Source organism: Haliotis asinina, chromosome 9 (genome assembly GCF_037392515.1).
Source record: "Haliotis asinina isolate JCU_RB_2024 chromosome 9, JCU_Hal_asi_v2, whole genome shotgun sequence".
NCBI classification, from domain to species: domain Eukaryota; kingdom Metazoa; phylum Mollusca; class Gastropoda; order Lepetellida; family Haliotidae; genus Haliotis; species Haliotis asinina.
Window position 1 is genome coordinate 32,371,174 of NC_090288.1, and position 26,829 is coordinate 32,398,002.

Genomic DNA, 26,829 nt, shown 5'->3' on the forward strand with positions numbered 1-26,829 from the left:
TCTTCAATTCTTTTAGGCCACTGGTCTTGTTCAACCTGAAACAAACATGAACGAACAATAAATCAAGTTTTCTGTAGTGGAACGAAAGGTATCATTAAAGTAACGGAGAACTTACAATTATTAGTTTCTTCGAATTGTCTTCGAAAGCGTTCTCGATATGTCTGTCTTCTACTTATCGTGGAAGTCTCGCATGTTGTCTTACTTTCTGTTAGTGAACGACAATCAGACAATCAATCAGCGAGAAGAAACAGCAGATACGTTGCCAATAGATCCACCGCAATGAAAATAAACACTAACTTAAAGTGTTTGTACGGTATATAATGCTTATACTCCTTTGACTTGCGTTTGCGCACTGTTCCCGTGGAACCATTCAGTCTATACATTGTAGCCATGGCCACTGTGTTATTCAATGTACATGATATGGAATTGGTGAGGGGAATATAGCACTTTTATATAAATACTAGACTAGTGTTGCGAAATCAGAACATTTGAATAAAAGCAAATACTTAGCTACAAATGTATATACACTTAATTGTCTCTTTCAATATTATCTCTATTATTTCAGGTGATGTCAACGCTCAAATGTGCCGTTTAATCGCGGTGGAGTTATACGGAGAATATATTTTGGAAATGTGTTTTTCACGAAGGGGAAATAGTGACCTTTCAGTCGGGGATTACCGGTTCACCGTCGGGTAAACGCAAGGTAAACACTTCCTGAGTATTTTATTTCCGAATAAAGAGAAAAAGCCATTCCTAATTCATGGATGTATTACATAGCATCATACATTGTCTCAGTGGGTGGTTCTTGGTTTCTTTGAATTAGATCTTTCTATATCAAAAGTTTCAAATATCGACAATGGAGATCAACGATTCCGGTTAACGGTTCTGTGAAGAATGTTTAAAGATGTATTTGCACGGATTCGGTACTAAATACTAAATCATCTGCAACCGTGTCACGCAATCCTAATACAACATCACTGGATTGAATATCTTGAGGCATTTACCCATTGTTTCCTTCAAGGAGCAATGAATCTGTCTCCTTTTGACAAACAGTGCTACACACTTCGTTACCAAATGAGAGAAAAGACAAATGTCGCAGCGTCTGACTCTACTGTTATGATGCCAAGTTTGGTAAGGAATCTGCAAAATCATGGAATGTCAAAGTAATGTCGTCATGTGACAGGCAACAACAAGTGAATTTCAATATCCGCCTCACGTTTGTAACGATTGCCAGTAATACTCAACATTTACTAATATTATAGTATTTAATTCACACCGAATACTGGCAATAAAAACGGAAACAGTAAAACGTGGGCGCCATGTGTTGAAGACATGTCACCGCTTTAACAGGTGTATGTATGAATATATCAAAACATTGAATAGGCATATTATATCTAGTGTGAATTATCATTGTAATGGCATCTTAACTTTTACTTACAAAAATGTTTAGTTTGTAAATACATACATGTTGAGATGTATTTCCAACATCAAGTAACACTTCCCTAAAGATATTCCTTGCACCTCGGCTATTTGTCGGGTGGTATCAGACGGTACGGGCCACTGAATCCGTATTTACCGTAGTTGAAAGAAATACAGGTTCTAACGAGTCGAGTCGAGTCATATTACCAGGCAAATTTTAGGTGTTGTTGACGCGGATCAATTCGACATTATTGTCGTCCCAAACAAACGATGCTGATCGATATTCGAAGGGACATAACTCTGGTGGGTTTAAAGACAATGTGTTAAGGGACTTGTTATTTCAAATAGTACGACCATTTAGGATATATCTTTAAGCCCATTCAGTTTCGTCTGTGTAGGGGAAAAATAGGATATTCAAAACAATCTGATATCAATAGTTGAACTCTCTGTACGTCCAGTGCTGCAAATTGTCACGGCCGCCCATGATACCTGTTAGAATAGGGCACGATGCATTCATATATACAGCACGTAAAACGTTAGAGTAGTTTCATAACAAATTGAATATTACCCAGTCCAAAGTCTTATCATCTACAAGGGTAATACAGCTTTAACCTCGTGGTTATCAGATGTGTACAAATGTGTTATTTGCAGTACCGTTTAACCGATCCACTATCTAATTTGTATAATATACTGGACAAAAATAGTTAGGGATGTACGTAAATTTTGAAATGTGTAACGATGTATTTATTCATTGACATACTGATAAAATATCAGTCATAAGAATACCAATATCCCTTACGTATTTTGTCCACTATATATCGAAGTTCTCCAAGTGCAGCATTACCTGTTACGTGCATATCATCTTTAAGTATAATCACAACTTAATGATTTATTTAGTTCAACATAAAACAATATAATGTATCTACAAACAACTTAATTAAGCACCCCCGTATGTTTTCAATGATAAGCTTTCAACACGTTTATGAAACATCATGTGGTGACAACGATGCCGTGGAAAAACGTGACGACCACTCATGTCCCAAATATGATGCAAAGGGTTAAGATCTCGGCTCATTCAATCGTACAATACCTAGGATTTTTACGTATCTGATACATCATGCATTTACTTTAATAACTGAGTGTGTGTGGTCTTACGTCGCGTTTAGCAATATTCCAGCAATATCACGTCGTGAAGCCTGTGTTTAGTGTCCCCCGACGTGATATTGCTGGAATATAGCTGAAAGCGGCGTAAAACTAAACTCACTCTCGCACTCACTCACTTTACACTGACGAACATGTCTTGCATGTCATATGACCTCTGAACAATACTTTGAAATGAAGTAACTTTATATTACCACCTGGTTTACGGGGTTAGAAGGGGTTCATGTTTTGACCTGATACAAAATGTGGACCATATTCCATTACGTAAGTGGCAGTAGATTTACCTACACAAAGAAGGATGAACTTAACCGCAACCGCACAACAGTAAATGAGAGATAACATTGACATTAAAATCCTGCGTCTTTGTAAATCCAACAGTAAACAAAACCAATGATAGTTCTGTACAGATATGACTGCACAATTGTTCAAGTTCATACATGTTCATACAGTGAACTGAGACATTGGTCTTCATGAAAAGTTGACGTTTTGCTGTATACGATTTGAGTTGGTTTCAATCAAACCTAAGGATTGTTTCAAAATATTTCAATGGGTAGGGTTTGTCGTTAGTTACTTGTTGACGTTTCAGTAACTTTTTAATAACGTTCCGAAAACGTTCTGAGAATATGTTTATGAAACATGTCCAATAGAAACCCTCAGAAAACGTTGTATAAACATTTTGTGTTAGCGTCACGACGGCAACAACAGACATATATGTATATGTACAATAGTACTCTTAGCAAAAATATCATTTTGAGCAAGACGAGAATCGAATATCCCATACCCGTGAAGATCCGGTCAAACATTGGTCTTCAGTAACCCATATTCATGATCATGATAATTCATATTCAGTCAGTATATAGGTCATTTGTCTGTGACCAGTGAAGGTCTAGGTTTGGTTATGCTTGCCGCAACAGGCGACTAACGGGGTCAGGCGGTGAGGCTCGCTGACACATGTCATCGTATCCCAATTGCGCAGATCGATGCTCACGATGTTGATCATTGGATTGTCTGATCCAGAATCGACATTTTACAGACCACCGCCATATATAGCCGGAATATTGCTGACTACGGCGCTAAACAACAATCAAGTTTAATTCCCACCCCGTCTAAGGGATATGATACCATAAAGAGGTTCTGAAAGGTGATAGATTGTTTATGTTCTGCATTTTTCCTATTTCGAACAAAATTATCCAAATTAATCTCTCTCCATCTAATTGCAATTCTTGAACAAGATTATGGTACACTCCCCGTCGATATCTCTGCTGTGTTATGTTGTGGACCCATGCACCAGCAATATTGTCTTCGTTTCTTCATTTTTGACTGTGCAATTCTGAATGCCATAGCGATAATTATTAGCATATTTTGGTCATATTGACCAGTTTGCTGCTGAAGACTTGACCAGTTGGGACCGAAAAAAATAGAAATCGTATTGCCACCGTATATATAGTTTCACACCAAACTCTTAAGCATGATTTATCGAATGAGTATAATTAGAAAATAGAAACAAAACACGGTGATCATGTTACAACGCCTTCTGAAATGTACTATTTTGAATGCACTGTTGGCCAGTGGGTGTGGGAGATGATTAATGATCCAGATTAATTAAACAGTTAGTCCATTTATACTGTGCTAAGTCCACACCGACATCATGCTCAAAGCGCAGAATTATTATTACAAGCAATAACAACATGTAGGTATGAATCAAAGGGGGATTAACTACAACAACAATGGATGGTGGTAATGATCTGTTGGGGGGATTAACAACAACAACAATGGATGGTGGTAATGATCTGTTGTTAATCCCCCTTTGATTCATACCTACATGTTCTTATTGCTTTATCCCTGTTCATGTATATTCATGTTCTGTGCTGTATTACTTCACTCTTGCTTGACAACGGTATAAGGACCCATACCAAAACGTCGCATCATATCAGGGAGCCTATGTTGTGGATTATCCCTGATCATATGTAACAAAGAAGTTGTTATCCATAAAAAATCTTACTCTCGTATTACTCGCCAGCTTCTAATAATGCTAATCAAACAAATAACAGTAAAGTTTCCAGACAAAGAAACACAACTCTGGAAAATGGAAATGATTTCATTCGAGACTAGCATATGCGATATTTGTAACTCGTAACAAGAGGAGTGGCCATTGCGTAGGTAGGTGTGTGGCAAGACGTATGAGGGGAAATAACCTGTTGCGCAGCGAGACAACCATTGGACCGTACATAGGTAATTTCCTCCGTGCTATCCAGTAATCTTCCATTGTGTAAATATGCGTGGCACTACTACAGATTTTCCACATACTGATTTCGACTCGATAGCCGTTTGTATGGCCACACCTTGCAGTGTGTAGGAGGTGTTGTAGGAGTTTGTTGTGCGTAACTGCATTGAAATAATAGAAACAAATTCCACCTGCTCAGCTTACTCTACACGGCCGTGTAACAGCTTGTGCATGTCTGGACTCTTTTCTCAGCGGGTTTAACGTGCAGACTACTCCGTTACAAAATAAAATACTCGACCGATGTTGAAACACGCGAATGTAATCTGGTCACAATAGCTCGCATGTGTTGTGATGCGAGTCTTGTGACATGTTAGTGCCTTCTTGCGTAAGAAAGTGCAATACGTTTATACTGTGTCCGTAGTGGTGTCTGTCTGATGTGCATATCCTACAAACACGGTATTGTTTTGGTCTGCATATTTTAGGAGCACCGAGAGTATCTGATGTACGTATTATAACATCACTTTGTATATACTGTGTGCACATACCATCCAAACAAAGAAACGCATAGACGAGAAATCTGCTGAGAAATCACCTTTGTTACATTTTTTTTATTGTTTGAACACTAGAGGTAATTGATGGATTTTGAAAAGTAAAAAGTGCCTTTGCTTTTCGTTTTAGGAGATAGTATATTTCCCATTTTCCGACTGGAAGTTGCAAAGACAGGCGCAATTCCCTTAAAACAGCGTTTACGACATTTACTACGGCAAAAGATGTGTAAACATAGGTACCTACAACAGAGAGAACTTATAAGCTTTATGTCAGACACTCAATGGTAGTACAGTGGGATCTGTCAAATACGCATTCTCTGAAATTTTCTTAAGTTGTTCTTAATATTCATTAAAGCCTCGACGGTTAACTTGCTATGAGACCAATGTTTTGTAATCCGGACGTAACCGACTAAAATAACAGCCCGTTGAATAAACATCTACTTGAAACGTCATTCACGCATCGAAGCTTTGGTATTCGCCGATATTAAGTATTCATTTTTCAGTAAATTATCATAGTGTCAGCTGACCTGCGATCATGTCGCCTTTCTATATACTTCTGTTCTCATTGGCAAATTAATTCTATAAACAGATGCCAGGTAAGCTTGGTTCACGTTATTCACTCAACTAAGCGTCAGCATTCGCCGATATCCAGTATTCGTTTTTTCAGTAAATCGTGTCAGCTGCCGTGCGATCAGGCCACATTTCTGTCTGTTGAAATATGTTCGTCTTTGGGTGTTTATCAGATTTAAGTCAGATTTGTTTATCTCATTGCGGTACACTTTTACATTATAATACTGTGGACGGGATGTCTTCCTCACTCCCATCATGCAAAGGAAAGCTGCAGAATTTACACAAATTAACTTTCACAAAATAAAAAACAAAATCGCATCTGAGAGGAATTGTTGAATTAATTCATCTTCAAATCTTACTTACAAAAGAAACTCAATCTCATTGAATCACTTCCACACAATCACGTGGTATACCACCCACGTGCTAATGTACTCATGGACACTGAGCACGTGGTTATGTCAGATGGCGCCGGGTACAACTTGGTAAGTTGATGTTTGATATTTTCATAAATATTGTTTATATCTAGTTACAACACATAGTCATCTAAATAATTTTTATCCTTTCACAAAACTGTTAACCAATGTAATGTAACCACCGAACTGCCACGTGAGCAAGTAACTGGCGAGTAACATATGCTATATATAGGACTATATATAGGACAATATGTCTACTGACATATACCACACGTACAAATGATACAGCTTCCTTAAACATAGTTGAAAGCAACCAAGGTCACTTCTGTACAAAATCGATCGACATAAGTCACAGTACTCTTTCTGTCTGTAGCTGTTAAAGCTACATATGTTTCGGAAAGAGTGTCGTTTTGTGAATGAGATATTTTAGGGAACACCTTTCTGTCACCTTTTTAATAAACCGATCCACTTATGGATTACTGCACAACGCGATTTGTTTGATTAATTTTCAAGAAAACGAAGTGAGGTTCACACTTCATTATGGCAATATCGAATTCGATATCAAGCAAATGTTGGTGCTTTTATGTGAATTTAGAAAAAAAGAACCCAAGAGAAGTGTTATTGGGTAAGTACTTACGTCTGAAACAAACCAAGGAACTCAATATCTTGATCCAATTGTCACATGTACACTCATGATATTACAATTGATCCTTGAAGATCTCGTGACAGATCTTCAGTAACCTATGCTGGTCGTGGTGGTTGCTGACACATATGTCATCGTATCCCATTTGTGCAGATCAATGCTCATGCTGTTGATCACCATACATAGTCTGGTCCAGGCTGGATTATTTACAGATCGCTAGAATGTTGCTGAGAGTGACGTAAAACTAAATTCGCTCACTCCCCTTTAACATTTTATTCACAAATAATATTACACCCTGAATTTTAAGACAAGTCTTACGTTATGGAACTGCACAGATCCTACATTCCACCATAAGTTGATTTTACTAAAAAAAAACACTTAACAATATTCAACCTGAGTCACAGCGACCTGTAGACGATCGAGCTTGGGCTAGACAATCCTGTAACTGGTGCTAGGAGCGACGATATATATAGTGGGGTTACCATGATAACCAAATCAACCCACCTCAGCAGCACGAGATTTAGGGATACCAGTTACTGCATATGTATTTTGAAAATATTTACTGATCCCAGCATTACGTTGTGGCCAATCGGGACACGGGTACCCTGTCGTCTAAGTTGTCACAATTCGCTGTACAGAGTAGCGTTCCTTGGGTTACCAGGATCCGAAAATCGTGGGTTTAAATTCCAATGTTGTATTTCTTGTTTCACTTTCATTTCACCAAAGAGAGGCCTTAAACCAACGTAACATATACACTATAAGCAGCTGCGTCTTAATGTAGGATTAAGTGATGAGCATATCTTGAATACTGGTGATGGTGAGGAAAGCTGCTCGGACAAACAGACCGCGCCAACACTAGTCGTCTGCCATCGCCAGTTCCTCGATTGCTGAGATTTTTCACTTCTTCACTGAGATTCTACCGCTGGTGTATGATGACATGGTAATCAATTGAATCACAGGCAAATTGTAGCGCAAATCGGACCGTACTTAGCCTCCATTACCCTTGCCAGCTTCCGGTTCAACGCAGTGAAGGAACAGAATATTATTCCGTATGGAATGCATAAAGAGTTACCTTCCCTGCTTCACACGACCACAACGCCAGAAGCGTTTTTATTTATTTATTTATTTATTTATTTATTTATTTATTTATTTATTTATTTATTTATTTATTTATTTATTTATTTATTTATTTTTAATAAATGCTACAAAACATCTAACAACAACGAAGAGAAATAAGACAAATACACTCCAACAGGTTCATGATAAAATTACGCGATATGGTATTGCCTTTTAATTTCTGCTCATTCTTATTCCTTCACTCTGTTGAACCGGAAGTTGCAGGGGTAATGGAGGCGAAGAACGGTCTGATGTACCACGAGTTGCACTTAAAATGTTGTATGAAACATATTTCACGTGAGTCATTATTAAATATGGGGGTGGAAATCTGAGAGCACTACCTAGTGAGGAAATGTGAGTGTACCTTATTTTGACATGAAACATATTTTTTTAAACTAAGCGAGGGAAGTGCGTTGCCAACCTTTGGTCGCTTCGCGCACATATTCTCTCCGCTTCGCAACCCCATTTGCGCTACAGTTTTCCTGTGATTAAATCTAGTCCTTGTTTAGGAATGAAGACAAAGTTGAGCGACGTTGATATTGCCTCATTGTCAAAGACGTGGAGGACTCGAAAACCGGGGAGTCAAAATCGAGAATTTGAAAACAGAAACTAAATATACCAGGAAGAATAAATCCGTCATCGATGGGCAGTAGAAGTACTACATTATCACAGGTATAAGATAAAACTAGCTGAGAGCATTTAAAAGGGTAATAAACAACATGCAACAACACGTGTGAAAATGGGATACAGGAACTGATGGCAGAATACCATAACAGGAACCATGGAGATTTACACTTCCTTAGCTACTGATATTGACCTTAGCTGCATTTACACCATCGGTCTAGTCACTGGCGACAATCCAACCAAAATTTAAGGTGACAAATATACTGCATTTGAAAGTCTGGCATGCAAAATCTAAGTCATATAAAAGCACTACCAATACATAAGAAGCATAAAGTATATCAAAACGCTACGGACATCACGTGAAAACGACACCAGTGAGCGGTCGTTTCTGATTCAGCTTGATCTTCGAACGACTTCTCAAGAATGGTCGGTGGCAAAGTTTAACACGCTTACATACAGCGTATACATATAGAAAACAATCCAACCATTCTTTTCGATGGTCTCTCACAAAACATACGGAACAGGTATCCTTAATATGCAAATGGAACTACCATCAGTTAAGCAGACCCATGAAGGTCCGGAATACAAGAATTAGGCCTTCAGCAACCAATGCTTGCCACAAAAAGGCGACTCTGCTTGTTGTAAAAGACGACCAACGGCTCGCTGACACTAGGCCAGGAGCATTAGACATGGCATTGGAAAAACATAGTTGAAAGCTGAGATTTTCAGGAAAGCTTCAGAACGTCACTGCCATATGCAAAGTACAAAGTTCTGCAAATTCTACCTGTGGCATTTTCAAGATGGCCGCCAGTTACTGAATGGCCGCCAAAATCATTAAAATGCTTTTACACACAGATACATGTATTTTGTCAATAATTATATCATGTGATATATCAAATGAAATCTCATCTCACAAGGGATCTAAATATGTTGATATCATGCATTTTGGCATTTTCAAAATGACCGCCAATTTCAAGATGGCCGCTCAAACCATCAAAATGATTATACACACATATATTTTGTCAATAAATATGCCATGTGACATATTAAATGAAAGCTCATCTCACAAAGAATCTCAATATATTACTTTTAACACCACACATACATAAGACAAGAAACAATGGCATGATAAGAACACATTTGATGCTTGTGCTTATGGTCAAATTTATTAAAATGTCTTCTGTGGTTGACAGCTGTTATTGATGAACAGAATTACAATCCTCTCAAGATAGACACTTTCATCTTTTTCTTGAAAAAATATCATTGAATCCATGTGAAGGTGATATATGATGTGTTGTCTGGTAAGCAGTACAGGAAGTGCATTTCCCTGAGAAAAACAACGTCGCCGGTGGGGCGAGAAATTATGGATTTCATCATAGTTTTTATGTATGCATGCATACATAAATTATTTTTAAAAAACTGAAAATGAGGTATGTTGATGATGAAAATATTGTACATGTCCTCTATGAATGTCAGACAGTTCTCAGCTTCTGGCAGAGAGAGAATTTTATGAATAACTATTTCAAAAGTATCTGAAAATAACAAGGTTCTATGTAATGTTCGGGCAAGGCTCAAACACTCACATATCTTACTCATGGCCACTCATGGCCAAGAGATTTATCTACATTTCAAGTCTTAAAAAACTTACCCTATCATTTGACAGATTCATCTCAACAATAAAGGACACTGCTGAAACTGAAGAATTCATTGCAAGAAAAAATAACAGATATAGTGAGTTTTTAAAAAATATGGAAAGAGCTTCCTGAACTATTCTTTAAAGCGCAGTACAATAATCAATCACATCGTTGTCTAGCAGCTGTTGCCTTAATTTTATATAGTGTCATTGTAGTGGGTGGGTGGGTTTAGTTTTACGCCGTTTTCAGCAATATTCCAGCAATCTCACGGCGGGGGACACCAGTAAATGGGCTTCACACTTTGCACCTATGTGGGGAATCGAACCCGGGTCTTCGGCGTGACGAGCGAACGCTTTAACCACTAGGCTACCCCACCGCCCAGTGTTATTTGAAGTCATATGAGATATAAATTATAAATGAAGTAATCTGTTAAAACTTGTATATATCCAATATGCTTACCCATGACCAAAACAACATGACCGAATTATTGATCACTGAATTTTTATTGTCCATATGTCATATCTACCTTGTATATGCATACATCTATGAAACGGAAAAATGGAAAAAAAAGTTTTAAAACATATTACGGACAGCTGTTATTTTATATTCGCTCTTTTTCATTAACCCAACAACAAAAGTGAAAAGAGTGTTGTATATTTGTATTACTTATCCCTGTTGACATTTTGGATTGGGTAAAAAGACATTGACTACTTTTTGTAGGTCTAACCCGACAACAATAATGTGATGTATTTATCGCACAAAAAGCAACTTTCATCAAGGATAATCTGCAACAAGCCTGTATATAGGCACCCTGCTTTCATATTTGATAAAGAGTCCCCGAGGATGAAATGCTGAAATCCAAATGAAATATACTTTTCTTAAACTCACGCACACATTCTAAATATTAGGAAACACTTTGGTCATGAAAAAAAAATATTTTTAAAAGTAGCAAAGACGTATGTTCACATACTTGACATAGCCACCGGACCGTTTTAGGTTTGGCAGTTTTAGCGTATGGTGGTGGAATACCAAATGTGTAAACATGTAGGACGCATCTTTTAGTCCTATTAAGAAAATGTACGTGTAATATTAGTCCGTGTATTTATGCATAATGGCAAACTATGCCGATTTTATTTATTTGTAAATTTAATTATTCTTTTCTTCACAGCTTCAGTCCGGTACTGTAATGTAACCGGAAGTTGACGGGCGTCTTACACTGAGGCTTTAGTATGTGGTTAGTTGTGTAAGTTATTTATAGACTCGAAATGAAAACCAAAATGTCATCTTCATAATTTCTGTAATATGTGTTTGTCATATACACAGAATTTAATTTTGTCATGGTACCATTGGGGAAATAATGCAAGTTGAACCTGAGACCAGAAATTATGGCCTCTGGTTGAACCGGAGTACGATCATTCTTCAGTAACACGCAATTTGTTTTTCTTTCAAAGTTTCAGTGTTTCCCAACAAAGAATTTCCTGCTAAACGTCAGTATAAGAAAATACCTTTATTTTATTTTCACTCAAACCCAGGGAAAAGAGTTCTGCCCCCTTCATACATACTAAATTTCCACTGGGGTCAAGTAAGAAGTATATTAGTCAAAATTCAAAAATCACTAGAAAAATGAAAGATAATTGTTGCACATATGCTAAGCTGGTCTATTACATGGTCTAGGGCAACATTTTCGTTCACATACATTTTTCAAAGATGTGATCGATAAAAATAATATCATATGGTCTCTGATAATATTTACAAAACCCGCTCGCATATGCGCCTGGTAATTTTGTGAGAAGCCAGAAAAACATGTCTGAATCTCTTACTAAGAAAGGAGGTCAAGCACGTCCCTTACGTCAGTGGCTGAAAGTATCCAGCACATTGAGCTTGAGCCAAGCTGTAGTCACAGTATCAGCATTACAGGCAGGCTGAGGTACATACAGTAACCTGCTTTAAGATTGGTTATCCCAGCCAATCAGTTATACATAACACTGCATCCTACCTCCCTCATTGGGGCGCGCTACATCTTGGTCTATGGCCTACATTAATGACACAGTTAATAAGAAAGGGCACATTAAGAACATCTGAACACTGATATTAGAAATCACCCAATCCTTATTTGCTGAAAATATGTTCTTCTTGCAGGTCTTGCGAGATCTTTTTGTATTTAACAATCTTGTCAAGTTGATGAAACAGGAAGTTATTTCTAAATTAAGCCGGCGTTATTCTGAGTGTAACATACATATCTATCTGGGCAATAACCACAGTAAACAAACAATGTAAATAACATATGATCATGTTTGTGTAGTAAGTTGCTGTTATCACATTGAGAAAGAGTTACCAAAATATTGAAGATCTGGGTTAGAATTGGTATTCAGCAACTCATGCTTGTTGTAAGAGGCAACTAATGGGATCGAGTTGTCAGGTTCTCTCTTCATCACATCCAAAATGTGTAGATTGATGCTCATGCTGTTGATCACTGGGTTGTCTGTTAGAGGCTTGATTATTTACACTAAACGGTTACAGATCAATGCCTTATAACTGGAATATTGCTGAGTACAGCAGGAGTGAGTTAGTGAGTGAGTTTAGTTTTATGCTGCACTCAGCAATATTCCAGCTATATGGAGGCGGTCAGTAAATAATCAAGTCTGGACCAGGCAATCCAGTGGCCAACAACATGAGCATCGATCTGCGCAATTGGGAATCAATGACATGTGTCAACCAAGTCGGCAAGTCTGACCACCCGATCCCATTAGTGGCATTTTACGACAAGCATATTCGACTTTTATGGCAAGCATGGGTACTGAAGGCCTATTCTAGCTGGGATGTTCACGGGTCAAGTACAGCATGAAACAACAAACAAAAAATGTTTTTTTATTGGATTTTGTTGCCATTTGTATGGATTTAGCATGATACAATGTATCTGTGAGTAATATTCTCTTCCTTTGGACATGATGCACATTTCAGAAATATGTAATTAAAATATGTTCAAGTCAAATTTCTGTTTCAAACACCTCTAAAACTATATACTACTTAAGAAATGATGAATTACACCTGATCCTTTCAATATATTGAGATTAATCTGTCATACCGCAACAAATCAACAATAGTCATGCGACAGAATGAGGCTTGCCATGTCAGATTAATGATCATTGATATAAGAATTTACTAAACTAATGTAAAAGAATTTTTGAATTTCAAAACAGATTCACTGGAGAACTATATGAGGAAGTTAAAACATTTATTTACCTGAGTTTATGCACGGAGCATAAAGACATGTTCCCATATTGCCTGCATCCTGTTATACCTGCAGTCTTAAAACAACAGTTTATGGTCTGGTGACTGTTATTTCTTGCATGAGTAGTAAATAGGTTTACCCCCTTCAGATATAAATGCAATCTCCCTTAGCTTTCCTTTAATTTGATTAGTAGCACATGTGGACAAAATGCCTTTTCCCAAAAATATGAAGAATGCACTTCTGTCATATTGTTATTCATAGCAAATGATAATCCTAATATACAATACAGTGCACTACAATAATCAAAATCCAAATGTTAACTATATCGCTGCATTTTACTATTAGTTCATGGATTTTTTAGCATTTTGAAGCTTCAATATGTGCCCTGCTGCATCCAGGAACTGAATAGATGATCTTCCACTTTCAATTTGCTGTCTCAGTTGGTTGAGATGCTGGTCAAGATTTGTTGCACCATGGTCAATCTGAAGGCGACTCTTGTTGTCCTAAGGCCTTGATTGTGTGTAGTGCTTAGTGTAGGTTACTTTCGTCTTGTTTTGTGAAGGGAAATCGCCATGGGGTACATTTTACCTTCTAACATACAGTGGATAACAGACATGAGGTGCCATAGACTGGGACAAGCAAAGAAAGTTTCATCCATATACAAAGTTTCAGCTTTTTTATAGCCTTAATCCTTTTAAGCAAATTGCTTATACAATAACTGATTATAAGCTGATGTCATTTGGAGACAATAATGTATTTATCTTTTTAGTCATTGACTATAACTGACCTTCCTTAATTCCACCAAATGAAGACCATTCTCTCAGCAGGGGTGCATTTTCTATTCCCTTTTCATCGGCATGATTTCTGTAGGTGAACTGTATGGGACGTAGGGGAAATGAGACTCAAACCTTGTAAAATTGCCAAGTGATATTTCCAGTCTCCACCCATTCCAAACACACAAGTCAACCTTATTCCTTCGGTCTTATATACCCTCTACCGAGACTTTAAAGATATTTTATGTATCTATATGTCTGTTATAACCTTACAAACCCCTAATGATGAGGTGTACATTGTCTTTTATGTCATATGTAATTAATCTGAAAATTGAAATGGAATGAATGAAAAACAAAAAAGAACAACTTGAGTATTGTATTGACAAACAGATCTGAAAGCATTTTAAGCATGATTAATCAAGTTATAGTTGTACACTTCCCACGCCCTATGCTTATTTTGTCCAATACGCCCAGATTCAGATGTGATCTCATTAGGGCGTGCACGCACAACACAGACATTCAGTTCGATTTGTGGACGAGTTGAACCTGTTAGTTCATGTGGACAAGGCATCCACCTGGGATGAGATGAACCATGGTTCAAATGCCATCACATGATTTGGAAAAATTATTTCTGTTGTCTTTTTTTGATTCTTTCCTTTTTGATATGACGGAAGGAAATTCATTTTTTTATTGTTTCAGGGGCAGCTGTTCTAATTCTGTTCATTTTCAAATGAGCTCATAATGATTTCAGGTGGAAAACAGTCATCAAAGCCCATTGCTCATTCTGGTGTACCCGTCACGAAGTATCGTCAACAAAAAGATACTTTTTTTAACATAGCTGAGGTAAGTTAGTTTTCTTGTATGTCCTGTTAACATTGACTACAGTAATTTTGTTATGTATGTTTGAGTTTTACTACAGAGAATGTGCTACATAAGCTAAGGTGTAAAACAGGGGAAATTTTATCCAACTGTTGAATTGAAAAGCAAATTTATATCCTCATTTTCAGAAATTCATTGACATGTCAACTTTGGATTCAAAGCAAGTAAAACTTTAAATTGAGCTATTCGTAGAACATTTTTACTGGTTCTATTATCTGTGTACATATCGCCTTAGCAAGTACCAAACTGTAGCATATTTTGTTCAAATTTTGGAAAGAATTAAAGACACTTGTTGTGACCTGGGATAGAAATTAGCCCTGTCTGAGCTACAAGCCAAGTCCCTAACTCACAGGCGAGCAATAATCAGACCAGATAATGTAAACACAAAGACACTAATTAAAGGGGCACTGATGCGGAGCGAACAATGCTTCTCGCTAACGGTCTAATTACGAAAGCAGACCGCAAATTGGTCAGCGCCCACTCCTTCGACCGTGACGGACAAAGGAACTGGGCTCCTGTCCATATTAGCAAAATTTCTTCACTTAAACAGTCAGGAGGCCGGATGCCCATCACATGCCATTTGTTTAAAAATACCCATGGTATTCCTTGTCTGATCGTAACCATATATCCCAGCAGTGTAGTTCTTTTCAGATGCTTGGATGGTATACTTACTGATCCAATTTGATCCTATTTCTGTGTTTTTAACCTCGATATTTAATCATGTTACATGAAAATATGATGTCTACAGGCACGTAGCAAGCCATTTGTTTCAGTACGGAAGATTGCAAAGCTGTATATTTAGGTAGTTTTGAGTGTTGGTTGAGCTGTGATAGCAAATAGCATACGTAAATTTTGGTAGCTATGGTAGCTACAATGGTTTATTATTTATGATAATAAAACACACAGTTGATTTATTCGAATTCGTAAACAAAAAAACGATGACCTTGGCTTTGGTAGAGAAATCTGAAAATTGTCTTACGTAAAAAAAAACTTATTTCACTTATTTACCAAAGTACACAGCAAATGCCTGTGTGTATTCCTTATGTAACGAAATTCCGTTGGTATCCTCAAAACAGTTTCGGCCCATAAGTGTTTTCAGGCTGCATGCGACACAGAGATTACATCTTCCTTGCTGTAACTCGCGTTTGATGGTGTAAACCTACACGTGTTATTTGTCATCATTCTCTTGATGGTCAATTCATGAATTTATAACAGGTATAATTAGTAGCAACACCACTTCGGTTACTCAACAAAGGTTCCCATTTGGCATTTCTCCTGTCTGGAGTAAATACTCAACATTATAAATTAAGGTCTGTAATGGCAAATGTATTGTATGTTATGTAATATGTGCATGTAAGTGATGCAAGAGGGTTTATCACCTGAGTTACAAAAACAAACATCGATCAAAGGATTAACCGATAACACACTGATTGATTAATTACTTTTGTTCTTCTAGCGGATTTGTCAAAAGGCAGTGTGTGTAGATGACTACACCCTGTCGTAAAGTGTGAGTGCAAAAACAACATCCTCCCTTCAAAGAATTAACCACCCTTGCGTTGATTGATTGATTGCTCAATATTGGTCAACTAAATTACTTAGAATAGTGGACATCATACAATTAGTTGCCAGGTGTGCTATCTTGGGAGACCAATGAGAGGTTTATCTAGTTTTCACCAACGAAAGACGTGAAACGATGTGTTCCTTTTTCGCAAATGAGACAGTTGTAAGACACGCGACACAGAGCAGGATTATTTACCAGCTGCAGATGAATGGAAATACGATTTCTTTTACGTGGATATTGATGGATACATTCCTGAACAAGGTAGTAGCCTGACACTGTTGCTATAAAATTAGTCTGTTTTACGTTCATTATTTGCATTTTGTTTTAATTTATTTGTTGTAGCATTCAGCAGAATCTGTATGACAGAAAACACACACTAGATCGCGTATGTGTGTGAAATAGGATCCACATTGGCAATCTATACAATGTATAAATGTTGCTGTTATGTTAGAAATTTACTATGAGTATAAGCAAATCGTGTGTTCTTTTATTAATTTTCAGAATTATACAAATATGACAATAAACTAATTAGGGTTATGAGACAAAATATAGAGACGTACATTGGCTTCGTTATTTTTCCGTCCTAATAGTTTTTTACCATTTCTACCACTGGCAGATGATTAACCTTCAAAGTGTTTCATTTGTTTTCATAATACATTTGTAATGAAGTACAATTGACTTCACCTCAGTTTATATGTCTATAATTAAACTATCAATTGCGCTTACGGACTGCGCAGCAGAGGTCACGAACCAGTCACGAATTCTGGGATGTCATCCGGGTACTCACGGGAGAAAAACAATAACAAAAGTTTACACCAGTCCACGGAAAATGCTCCGCATCAGTGCCCCTTTAAGAAGTTTCTTCTTAGTGGATACATATTACGTGGTTCAGTCTCAAACTGGATGACAGGTTCCTAATATTCAGTCTTCTACAATTTTTTGTATGACAAACTTAGTGAGGCTGTATGCCCCTACAAGCATGACAAGGAGGTATAGGAAATTTACATTTTGTAATACCCTTTAGTTTAACAACCCAGTGCATAATTATGCCATTTTCCATTCAAGTCTTGCATATATTAAAATCTTGACTGATCTGGTCGAAATACAGGCATCACTTACACATAAACTCTTGTATACATCATGTCTATAGTGAAAAATGTACACAATTGCCAGAACTTATTTATTGCAAGCTTGGCTCATTTCAGCCAGCTCATGAGCTGAAGAATGTAAGCAGTCACAAAAACAGCATATAGTCAAATTTATTAAAAGAAACATCATTTTACTTGTTTGAAAATGACATTAAACTGACCCCATTTAAATCAAACGTAATTGATAAGCAACAGGTGATAAAACATATCATATCCAGTGCGAATGATAACATATGCCTAAGTACACAACTGCACAAAAACATGTCGTTAGTCCTTTTGTCAAAAGAAGCCATGCATTTCTCACCTTCCCGCTGCTACGATGCGCAAGTTTATCAGATACATTTGAAGATGTTTGTAATCACACACTTGAAAAGAAGCCTCGTGACTGTGCTTGTGAGAAATGTATAGTCACTGTGTCCTACATTTGCGTGTTCTTGTCTCATTTCCGTCATTCTTCTAGAAACATCTCCTTTCACCAATAGCAGTAGTCTCACTTGTGTGAATTCACGTGTCCTGAGTGAAGTAGCTTCACGAAACACACACAAAGCCAACAGAACTGAAAGTTTGCAGCAAAACGAAACATCAGCACCTCAGCCAGTGCAGAAATGCTAGGAGTCAACATGCCATCAGTATAATACACACTTATGTAAACTGACTTCTGATTGGCCTAATTCTTCTAGAAACCTCTCTCATTTCAGTATAGCAGTAGTCTCATCTGTGTGGATTATCAAGTCGTGCATGTCCTGAGTATGCAGACAACGCTGCCTCCAAGTGGGCTAGTTAAAAAACAATACTCATTGCCAGACAATGCTGAAACTTGTACAGGAAAGCCAAACATAATAGCCACAGCTCAAACAGAATGTAAGCAGTATGTAAACTGTCTTCTGATTGGCTACAAAGTCGTGCATTTATAGCCTACTGGTAGATCAGGCAAGGCTTGAATGAGATTGCACTTTCTGCTTAGGTTACCATATGCTAGTCATTACAGCAGAATATTCTAGTAATCAAAACACCATATATTTATAGAGGTCTGAAATACATTACTTACATTTGCTTCTCAGTACATCCTGTCCCACCCTGATCAAAGTATCCACCCTTTACAAGAATCAGTTAAGTATCATCTCATTGACAATGATTCTGTATGTATATAGATGTTCAGAAGTGCCTGTTCATATTATAACCTGTAATTTTGTCTTTGTAATTTCTGAATCCTGCCTTATCTTTTCATAATAAACTACTGTCATGTACCTAAGAAGTTGTTGAGTTTAGAATCAAACGACAAACAAATCTCCATTATCACTGTTAATACAAAGTGGTGATGAGGTGATTGTCGTATTGAATTGTCACAGGGTGTCAGATTATTTTCGTTTTTCACATTGACTGTCATCGAAATTTTGACTGTCATTTTGTAGTAGAATGTCAGTGTACACTAAAAGGGTGAGTGAGTGATTTAGTTTTATGCCACTTTTAGCAATAGTCCAGAAATAACACAGACACCAGAAATGAACTTCACACAGCATATAGTTTTGGGGGGAATCAAACCAGGGTGATTGTGATGAGCGAAATGTTTGATCACTGGGCTACCCTCCCATAAGCACAAAAATTTCACAATTTCACATCAAGTTGTTTCGTACAAATCACCCTAATTTAAGTGTTAATTGCTGTTTATTACCTGCCCCTTTGAACTGGGGACATGGAACTTATCCATCAAACTTTGCACACAGAGATGAGAGGTTGTCAACTGGTCCCTTTTGATATTTAGGGATTTCTAGTGTTTAAATTATCACTGTTGCCTTGGCAACAAGTTTGACTGTAACTGTGTTCATAGTACTGTCTTTGTCAAGACCATATCTCTAAAACTGTAATGAACAGCTAAAGAAACACAAAGCAGGGTTCAATTCGCAACCCCCCTGGAACAAGTCAGTTTTTGTTCCCCTAGCATGTAATGTGGGGGGATATAGTCAACGCCTCGTCTGTTCGTCCAGCCTGTCTGTAATAATTTTGTTCCGTAGTATAGGTAAAAAACCATTTAATATTTTTCTGCAAATCTTGGTAGCTATATCTATAAGAACCTAAAGTGGTGCCTTTTGCTATTTACAGGTTTTGTGATTTATTTTTTTTCTCTTTTTCCGTGGAAACATTTCAGACATAGTCTCAAAATGGAACGATGGGCTTTGTTTCCGGAGCGTGACACGAAAACTTCTTAATATCTTTCATTAAAACTTAGCAGATATTTGTGGCAGACCCCAAAATGGTGCCTTTTTGCTATTTACAAATTTTTGTAATTTCTCATTTTCTGTGTTTCGATGGAAATGATTCGGACTTAGTCTCAAAAGGGAGGGATGGTCTATGTTTCCGAAGTAGAAATTGAAAACTTCTTAATATCTCTCTACACAACTTATCAGATATGTGAGCTAGACCCTAAAGTGGTGCCTTTTGCTATTTTCAAATTTTTGGAATTTCTATTTTTCCCATTTTTCCATGGAAACAATTCAGACTTAGTCTGAAACAGGATTGATGGGCTTCTTTTCTGGAGCACAACTTGAAAACCATTTGACATCTCTCAACAGATATAGATCTTGAAGTGGCACCTTATGCTGTTTACAGATATATGGCATTTATATTTTCCATGATTTCCATGGAAACCATTCAAACTTAATCTGAAAAACATCAAGTAACTGTCAGATGATTTGTCCTTTCAAATAGGTAGGGGGGTATGTTATCTTCTGATGACTCTTGTCATTTTGGGCAATCAGATAATGGTATCTTACTTGTCAGTAGGCTACTAGATAATTTCCACTTATGGTTTCATTTCATATCTGCTGAAAATGTAGTTATTATATTTTGCAGTGATAATAAAGTACGATTATCTTTTTGGCTATTTATCACATTTTGATAAATAGTCCAGTAAACATAAACATCAAATACCATGTTGATTTATTCTTTCATAAATTCATCACCATGATTATCATAAAAATCTGGCCAAGTGAATTTCTGGAAGTCATTTGCTGTGTGGCAAGTGGCTTTTAAAAAAGCGTTTGAACCCTGGCTTAAATCTGCATTTTGTCAAGTTTCTGAAGAAGGGGTCCAAGACATGAACATGAATGCTTACTTTTAATGAGATCCTTTTTGCATACCTTGCATTTTTTATCAGCCCCGGCATGTCCATCCATCCGTATATATGTCCGCAATCATCTTGTTTCTGGAGCATAACTCAAAAACTGTTCAATATTTTTAGACCAAAATTTGTAGATATAATAAACTGAACCTATGGTTGTGCCTTTTGTTATTTACAGATTTTTGGCATTTTTATGTTTTTGTGATTTTCCATGGAATGCACTGGCCTTAGTCTGATGGGAGGGGTGGGCTTCATTTCCAGAGCATACCACAAAAACTCTTCAATACTTTTCTGCAAAACTTGGTAGATATATGAATCAGAACCTAAAGTGATGCCTTTTGCTATTTACAGGATTTTGTGATTTATTTTTTTTCAGTTACCATGGAAATGTTTAGGACTTAGTTTCAATAGGGAGAGGTGTGCTTCATTTCTGGAGTACAACTCGAAAACGTCTTAATGTATGTCAGCAAAACTTGGTAGATATTTGAGGCAGACACCAAAGTGGTGCCATTTGCTATTAACAAGTTTTTGTGATTTATCATCTGGTTTCCTTGGAAACTATTCGGACGGAGTCTCCAAATGGAGGGATGGGCTTCAATTCCAAAGCACAACTCAAAAACTTCTTAATATCTTTCAGCAAAACTTGGCATTTGACATATGTTTCTCTTTCTTTCAGGTTCTCAAGTCTTTGTTTGTTGGTTTAGAAGAGGAACACGTGTTTTCTTTACTGTTAACTGTACAATTGTGTGGTATACAGAAAGGACAGAGTGAAGAGGATAACATTCCTGGACAGTTCAGACTTTATGACTTATCCCACTCACAAGGGCACACTGCAGTCCTCGTCAAATTTTACGTGGAACACCGCAGACAGCTTAGGACGAGGATCCTCTGCAGTTGTGTACTTGGGAAGGAGAAAAGTGAGATAATTATCCGTTTTCCACAACTTGATAAGAGTCAAAAACATCACTGATTTCCAAGCCATTGTACACAAGAGTCTGTAGAATTAACAAAGAACTTTCCATCCTCTAGATCAGTCTGTAAGTCAGCTTTAAGGGTACTCACTTCCCCCAGTAAAATACCCAAACTGTACACAACAATCCTTATTTTTAGTAGAAAACAGCAGAAAAGGTGTATCATTGCTTTCAGTACAAAACCTATTTCATGAACATCTACAGTGATACCAATAGGCATCAAATTTTTTGTGCATTGAGTTCCCAAAAATATTCCATTCAATTCAGGGGCTCTTTTCACAAAGCAACAAAGCAACCTTTACTAAGGTCAACCTTAGCTTCCATTCTTTAACATTGCTCTAAGGTTACCTTAGTGACTTTCGATTCCAGTATTAGTAGTGACCTCAGATAAGGCAGTGAAATGAAAATGCCTTAATTACAACAAATGTCATAATTCAATAATGATTATACATACATGTACACATTTTCAGCTTGTAATGCCTCCATACCAACTATTGTCCTCCTGAGAGGGTACATAAGTCCCAAAACATTCACTGTCAATTTCAAGTTTCCAATTTTTTAATCATAGCATATCTGTATTTATAATTTATGGCTAGATGTATCTAAATTGCTAACAGCTGAGGGGATGATGTAAATCCAGCTAGGGTCCATGCAGGTAGCAAAAGTACTGTCAGTCCCCATAGTCCCTAGTGTGGTGATCTACCTTCAGCTGTTGGCAATCTATAGCCCATTTGTGTATTGTATTGTCAAAAAAATAGTTTTACCGTTTTAGTTCTACCTACTTGTTTTAAATTCCTCTCTGTGATATCCAAGTTAGCTTTACTGTCCTTCGGTGACAGTTTTAAATGTGTGCCATTAATTACTATGTATTTTTATGATAAATCATTCTCATCACGATATGGCTGGAATACTGCCAATGTGACAATAAATTTTAACTCACTCACTCACCCCATACCAACTAGCTTATGAAACACATTTGCCTTTAGCAAGTCACAAGCTACAAGACAGCATATGTGTCCTCTTGGAAAAGTCCTCAAAAAAATTCTAAGATAATAAATAGCAAACTGAATTTGTAAAAGTATACCTTTTCAGTGAACCATATCTGCCCTCTTAGACATTGTATAAAGCAGAAAAAGTAAGATACCCAATATGCATCACGGTGTTTGGTTTATCTACATGATCTAGTTATGAGTAAGCTTGTTGCATGGAATCTAGAGATTGAAATAATAAGCTGACCCACTTTTACATGTTCAAGCTGAGTGCAGTTTTAAACAACAAACAAGCGAAAGAAGCAACATGTTCCTTGCAGTGAAGTTCTAATAGCCGGAGTCTTTGATTGTTGATTACCAACACTGTACGTTCAGATTTTACCATCACTTGTTGCCATGTTGGTTTATTCTTCCATAATTTCATTATCACGATTGTCATAAAAATCTGGGCAAGTAGAAAATTAGTCAGGACAAGTCTATTTCTAAAACTCATTTGCTGTGTGGTAAGTGGCTTTTAAAAAAGTATTTGAACCCCAGCTTAAATATGCATTTTGTCAAGTTTCTAAATAATAGGTACAAGACATGAAAATGAATGCTTACTTTCTAATATAAGATTTCGTAGTTTTCTGTTTTCGAAACTTGCATTTTTATCAGCCCCGGCATGTCCATCCATCCATATATATGTCCGCAATCATCTTGTTTCTGGAGCATAACTCAAAAACTGTTCAATATTTTTAGACCAAAATTTGTAGATATAATAAACTGAACCTATGGTTGTGCCTTTTGTTATTTACAGATTTTTGGCATTTTTATGTTTTTGTGATTTTCCATGGAATGCACTGGCCTTAGTCTGATGGGAGGGTTGGACTTCGTTTCCAGAGCATACCACAATAACTGTTCAATATGTTTCTGCAAAACTTGGTAGATATATGAATCAGAACCTAAAGTGATTTTCAGGATTTTGTGATTTATTATTTTTCAGTTACCAGGGAAACGTTTGGGTCTTAGTCTGAATAGGGAGAGGTGTGATTCATTTCTGGAGTACGACTCAAAAACTTCTTAATATCTGTCAGCAAAACTTGGTAGATATTTGAGGCAGACACCAAAGTGGTGCCTTTTGCTATTTACAGGTTTTGTAATTTATCATTTTTTGCGTTTCCTTGGAAACTATTCGGACTTAGTCTCCAAATGGAGGGATGGGCTTCATTTCCAAAGCACAACTCAAAACTTCTTAATGTCTTTCAGCAAAACTTGGCATTTGACATATGTTTCTCTTTCTTTCAGGTTCTCAAGTCTTTGTTTGTTGGTTTAGGAGAAGAGGAACACATTTTTTCTTTACTGTTAAGTGTACAATTGTGTGGTATAGAGAAAGGACAGAGTGAGAAGGATATCATTCCTGGACAGTTCAGACTTTATGACTTATCCCGCTCACAAGGGCACACTGCAGTCCTCGTCAAATGTTACGTGGAACACCGCAGACAGCTTAGGACGAGGAGCCTCTGCAGTTGTGTACTTGGGAAGGAGAAAAGTGAGATAATTATCTGTTTTCCACAACTTGATAAGAGTCAAAAACATCACTGATTTCCAAGCCATTGTACACAAGAGTCTGTAGAATTAACAAAGAACTTTCCATCCTCTAGATCAGTCTGTAAGTCAGCTTTAAGGGTGCTCACCTCCCCCAGTAAAATACCCAAACTGTACACAACAATCCTTATTTTTAGTAGAAAACAGCAGAAAAGGTGTATCATTGCTTTCAGTACAAAACCTATTTCATGAACATCTACAGTGATACCAATAGGCATCAAATTTTTTGTGCACTGAGTTCCCAAAAATATTCCATTCAATTCAGGGGCTCTTTTCACAAAGCAACAAAGCAACCATTACTAAGGTCAACCTGAACTTCCATTCTTTAACATTGCTCTAAGGTTACCTTAGTGACTTTCGAGTCCCCTCTAAGTAGTGACCTCAGATAAGGCAGTGAAATGAAAATGCCTTAATTATAACAAATGTCTTAATTGAATAATGATTATACATACATGTACACAACATTTTCAGCTTGTTACGCCTCCATACCAACTAGCTTATGAAACACATTTGCCTTTAGCAAGTCACAAGCTACAAGACAGCGTATGTATCCTCTTGGAAAAGTCCTCAAGAGAATTCTAAGATAGAGTTTACGTTTTCAGTGAACTATATCTGCCCTCAGAAATCATAAGATCTGATTCTGTTAAAAATACCTGTCAGATATTATCAACAAGTTCACCATTTTATGAATCTTAACTGTTGAAACCTAACGTTACAGAATTCAAAAGAACCTGTAAAACTTTTCACATCACCCAACATGTCTGCAGTAAGAAACTGGTTACTGACCTTGAACGTTGTCTGCGGTGCTGGGTGATTTCTCTGCAAGTTGAAAATGACCTAAAGTATGTCCTCAAGTACACAATCATGTTTTAACCTCTTCACAGCAGTGTCCTGTTTCTGTAACAGTTTTCTGTCTGAAGCAGATGAATAGTACATCCAATATTGCATCACACCTTCATGAATTCACTGTCAGTGATAGCTGTTGTTACTACTACAACTACTATTACTACTCCGAATGATATAGTTCACATCATGTGACACTATTTTCTCTGTAGTGATTGGTCTCCTATTTATATATAAATAGACATTAGTAATGTCACATGATTGTTGATGTCCATATTTGGCTCTGTCTGTGTGTAGGACTGATGTTAGTGGTTGTATTTCTCGAGATAGCCGAGTTGTTTAGTGAAGTCAGCATGAATGATTCGGTCACAGATCATACTTACATACTATATATACATATATCAACAAATCTTGTTATGGGAGTAGATAGTCATGGCATATCACATTAACTGACCTACATATGTATTGACAGTCTCTTTCAAAAGAACGGGACAGAAAAGTCAAGCCTTCTTTCAATATTTTACCCTGCATGAGTGCGGGAGCAATAATATGGTTACTGAATATAATGCGTAGGCAGCTGTGATGTCACGATAGGTATTCTGTAGCATTTTTAAGACAATGGTATAATGGATTGTGATGAGAGTTGCAGATCCAGTTATATTCCTTTTGCAAATGTTTATTTTAATCACCTCTTTATATATTTATTGAAATTTTTTGTCAGGACTTTTATTGTGTCTTTTACAGAGTTTTAGAGGGATTCATATCACATGTGTGATACATTTTTATGAGGATTTTTATTAATTTGACATTTTATTATCCCCCCAGCATGTAGTGTGGGGAGATATAGTCAATTCCTTGTCAGTCTGTCCATTCAAAATCATTTTGTCTGGAGCATAACTCAAAAACCGTTCAGTATTTTTAGACCAAAATTGGTAGATACAATAAACTGAACCTATGGTTGTACCTTTTTGCTATTTACAGATTTTTGGCATTTTTTATTTTTTATTGTTTTTCCATGGAATGTTTTGGTAATAGTCTAATAGGAGGGATGGGCTTCGTTTCTGGAGCATAACTCGAAAACTTCTTAATATCTGTCAGCAAAACAAGGTAGATGTGTGGTGCCTTTTGCTATTCACAGGGTTTTGTCATTTATCATTTTCTGTGTTTCCGTGGAGGCACTTCTAACTTAGTCTCAAAAGGGATGGGTGACTTGTTTTCAGAGAAGAATTCGAAAACTTATTATCTTTCAGCAAAACTTGGCAGATATGTGAGGCAGACCCTATAGTGGTTCCTTTTGCTATTTACAGATTTTTGTGATTTATCATTTTCCCAGTTTCCATGGAAACAATTCAAACTTAGTTTCAAAAGGGAGAGGTGGG

The 26,829-nt window shown here is 37.0% G+C and overlaps 1 protein-coding gene across 6 annotated transcripts in view; it reads left to right on the forward strand.

Moving 5' to 3' along the window:
* The window catches only part of LOC137297111 (serine/threonine-protein kinase TBK1-like), a 120,893-nt gene that overhangs the window by 68,890 nt on the left and 25,174 nt on the right, over positions 1-26,829 (forward strand). For 3 of the 6 annotated variants that reach the window (XM_067829099.1, XM_067829098.1, XM_067829100.1), the window contains 4 exons: positions 566-703; positions 15,109-15,200; positions 21,740-21,980; positions 24,308-24,551. In XM_067829099.1, the coding sequence (XP_067685200.1) occupies positions 24,438-24,551 (114 nt within the window). In that variant the 5' untranslated portion in view covers positions 566-703; positions 15,109-15,200; positions 21,740-21,980; positions 24,308-24,437. Of the gene's footprint in view, positions 1-565; positions 704-11,520; positions 11,596-15,108; positions 15,201-21,739; positions 21,981-24,307; positions 24,552-26,829 lie in introns of those variants that run through there. The other 3 variants (XM_067829102.1, XM_067829103.1, XM_067829101.1) reach the window with 2 other exon arrangements.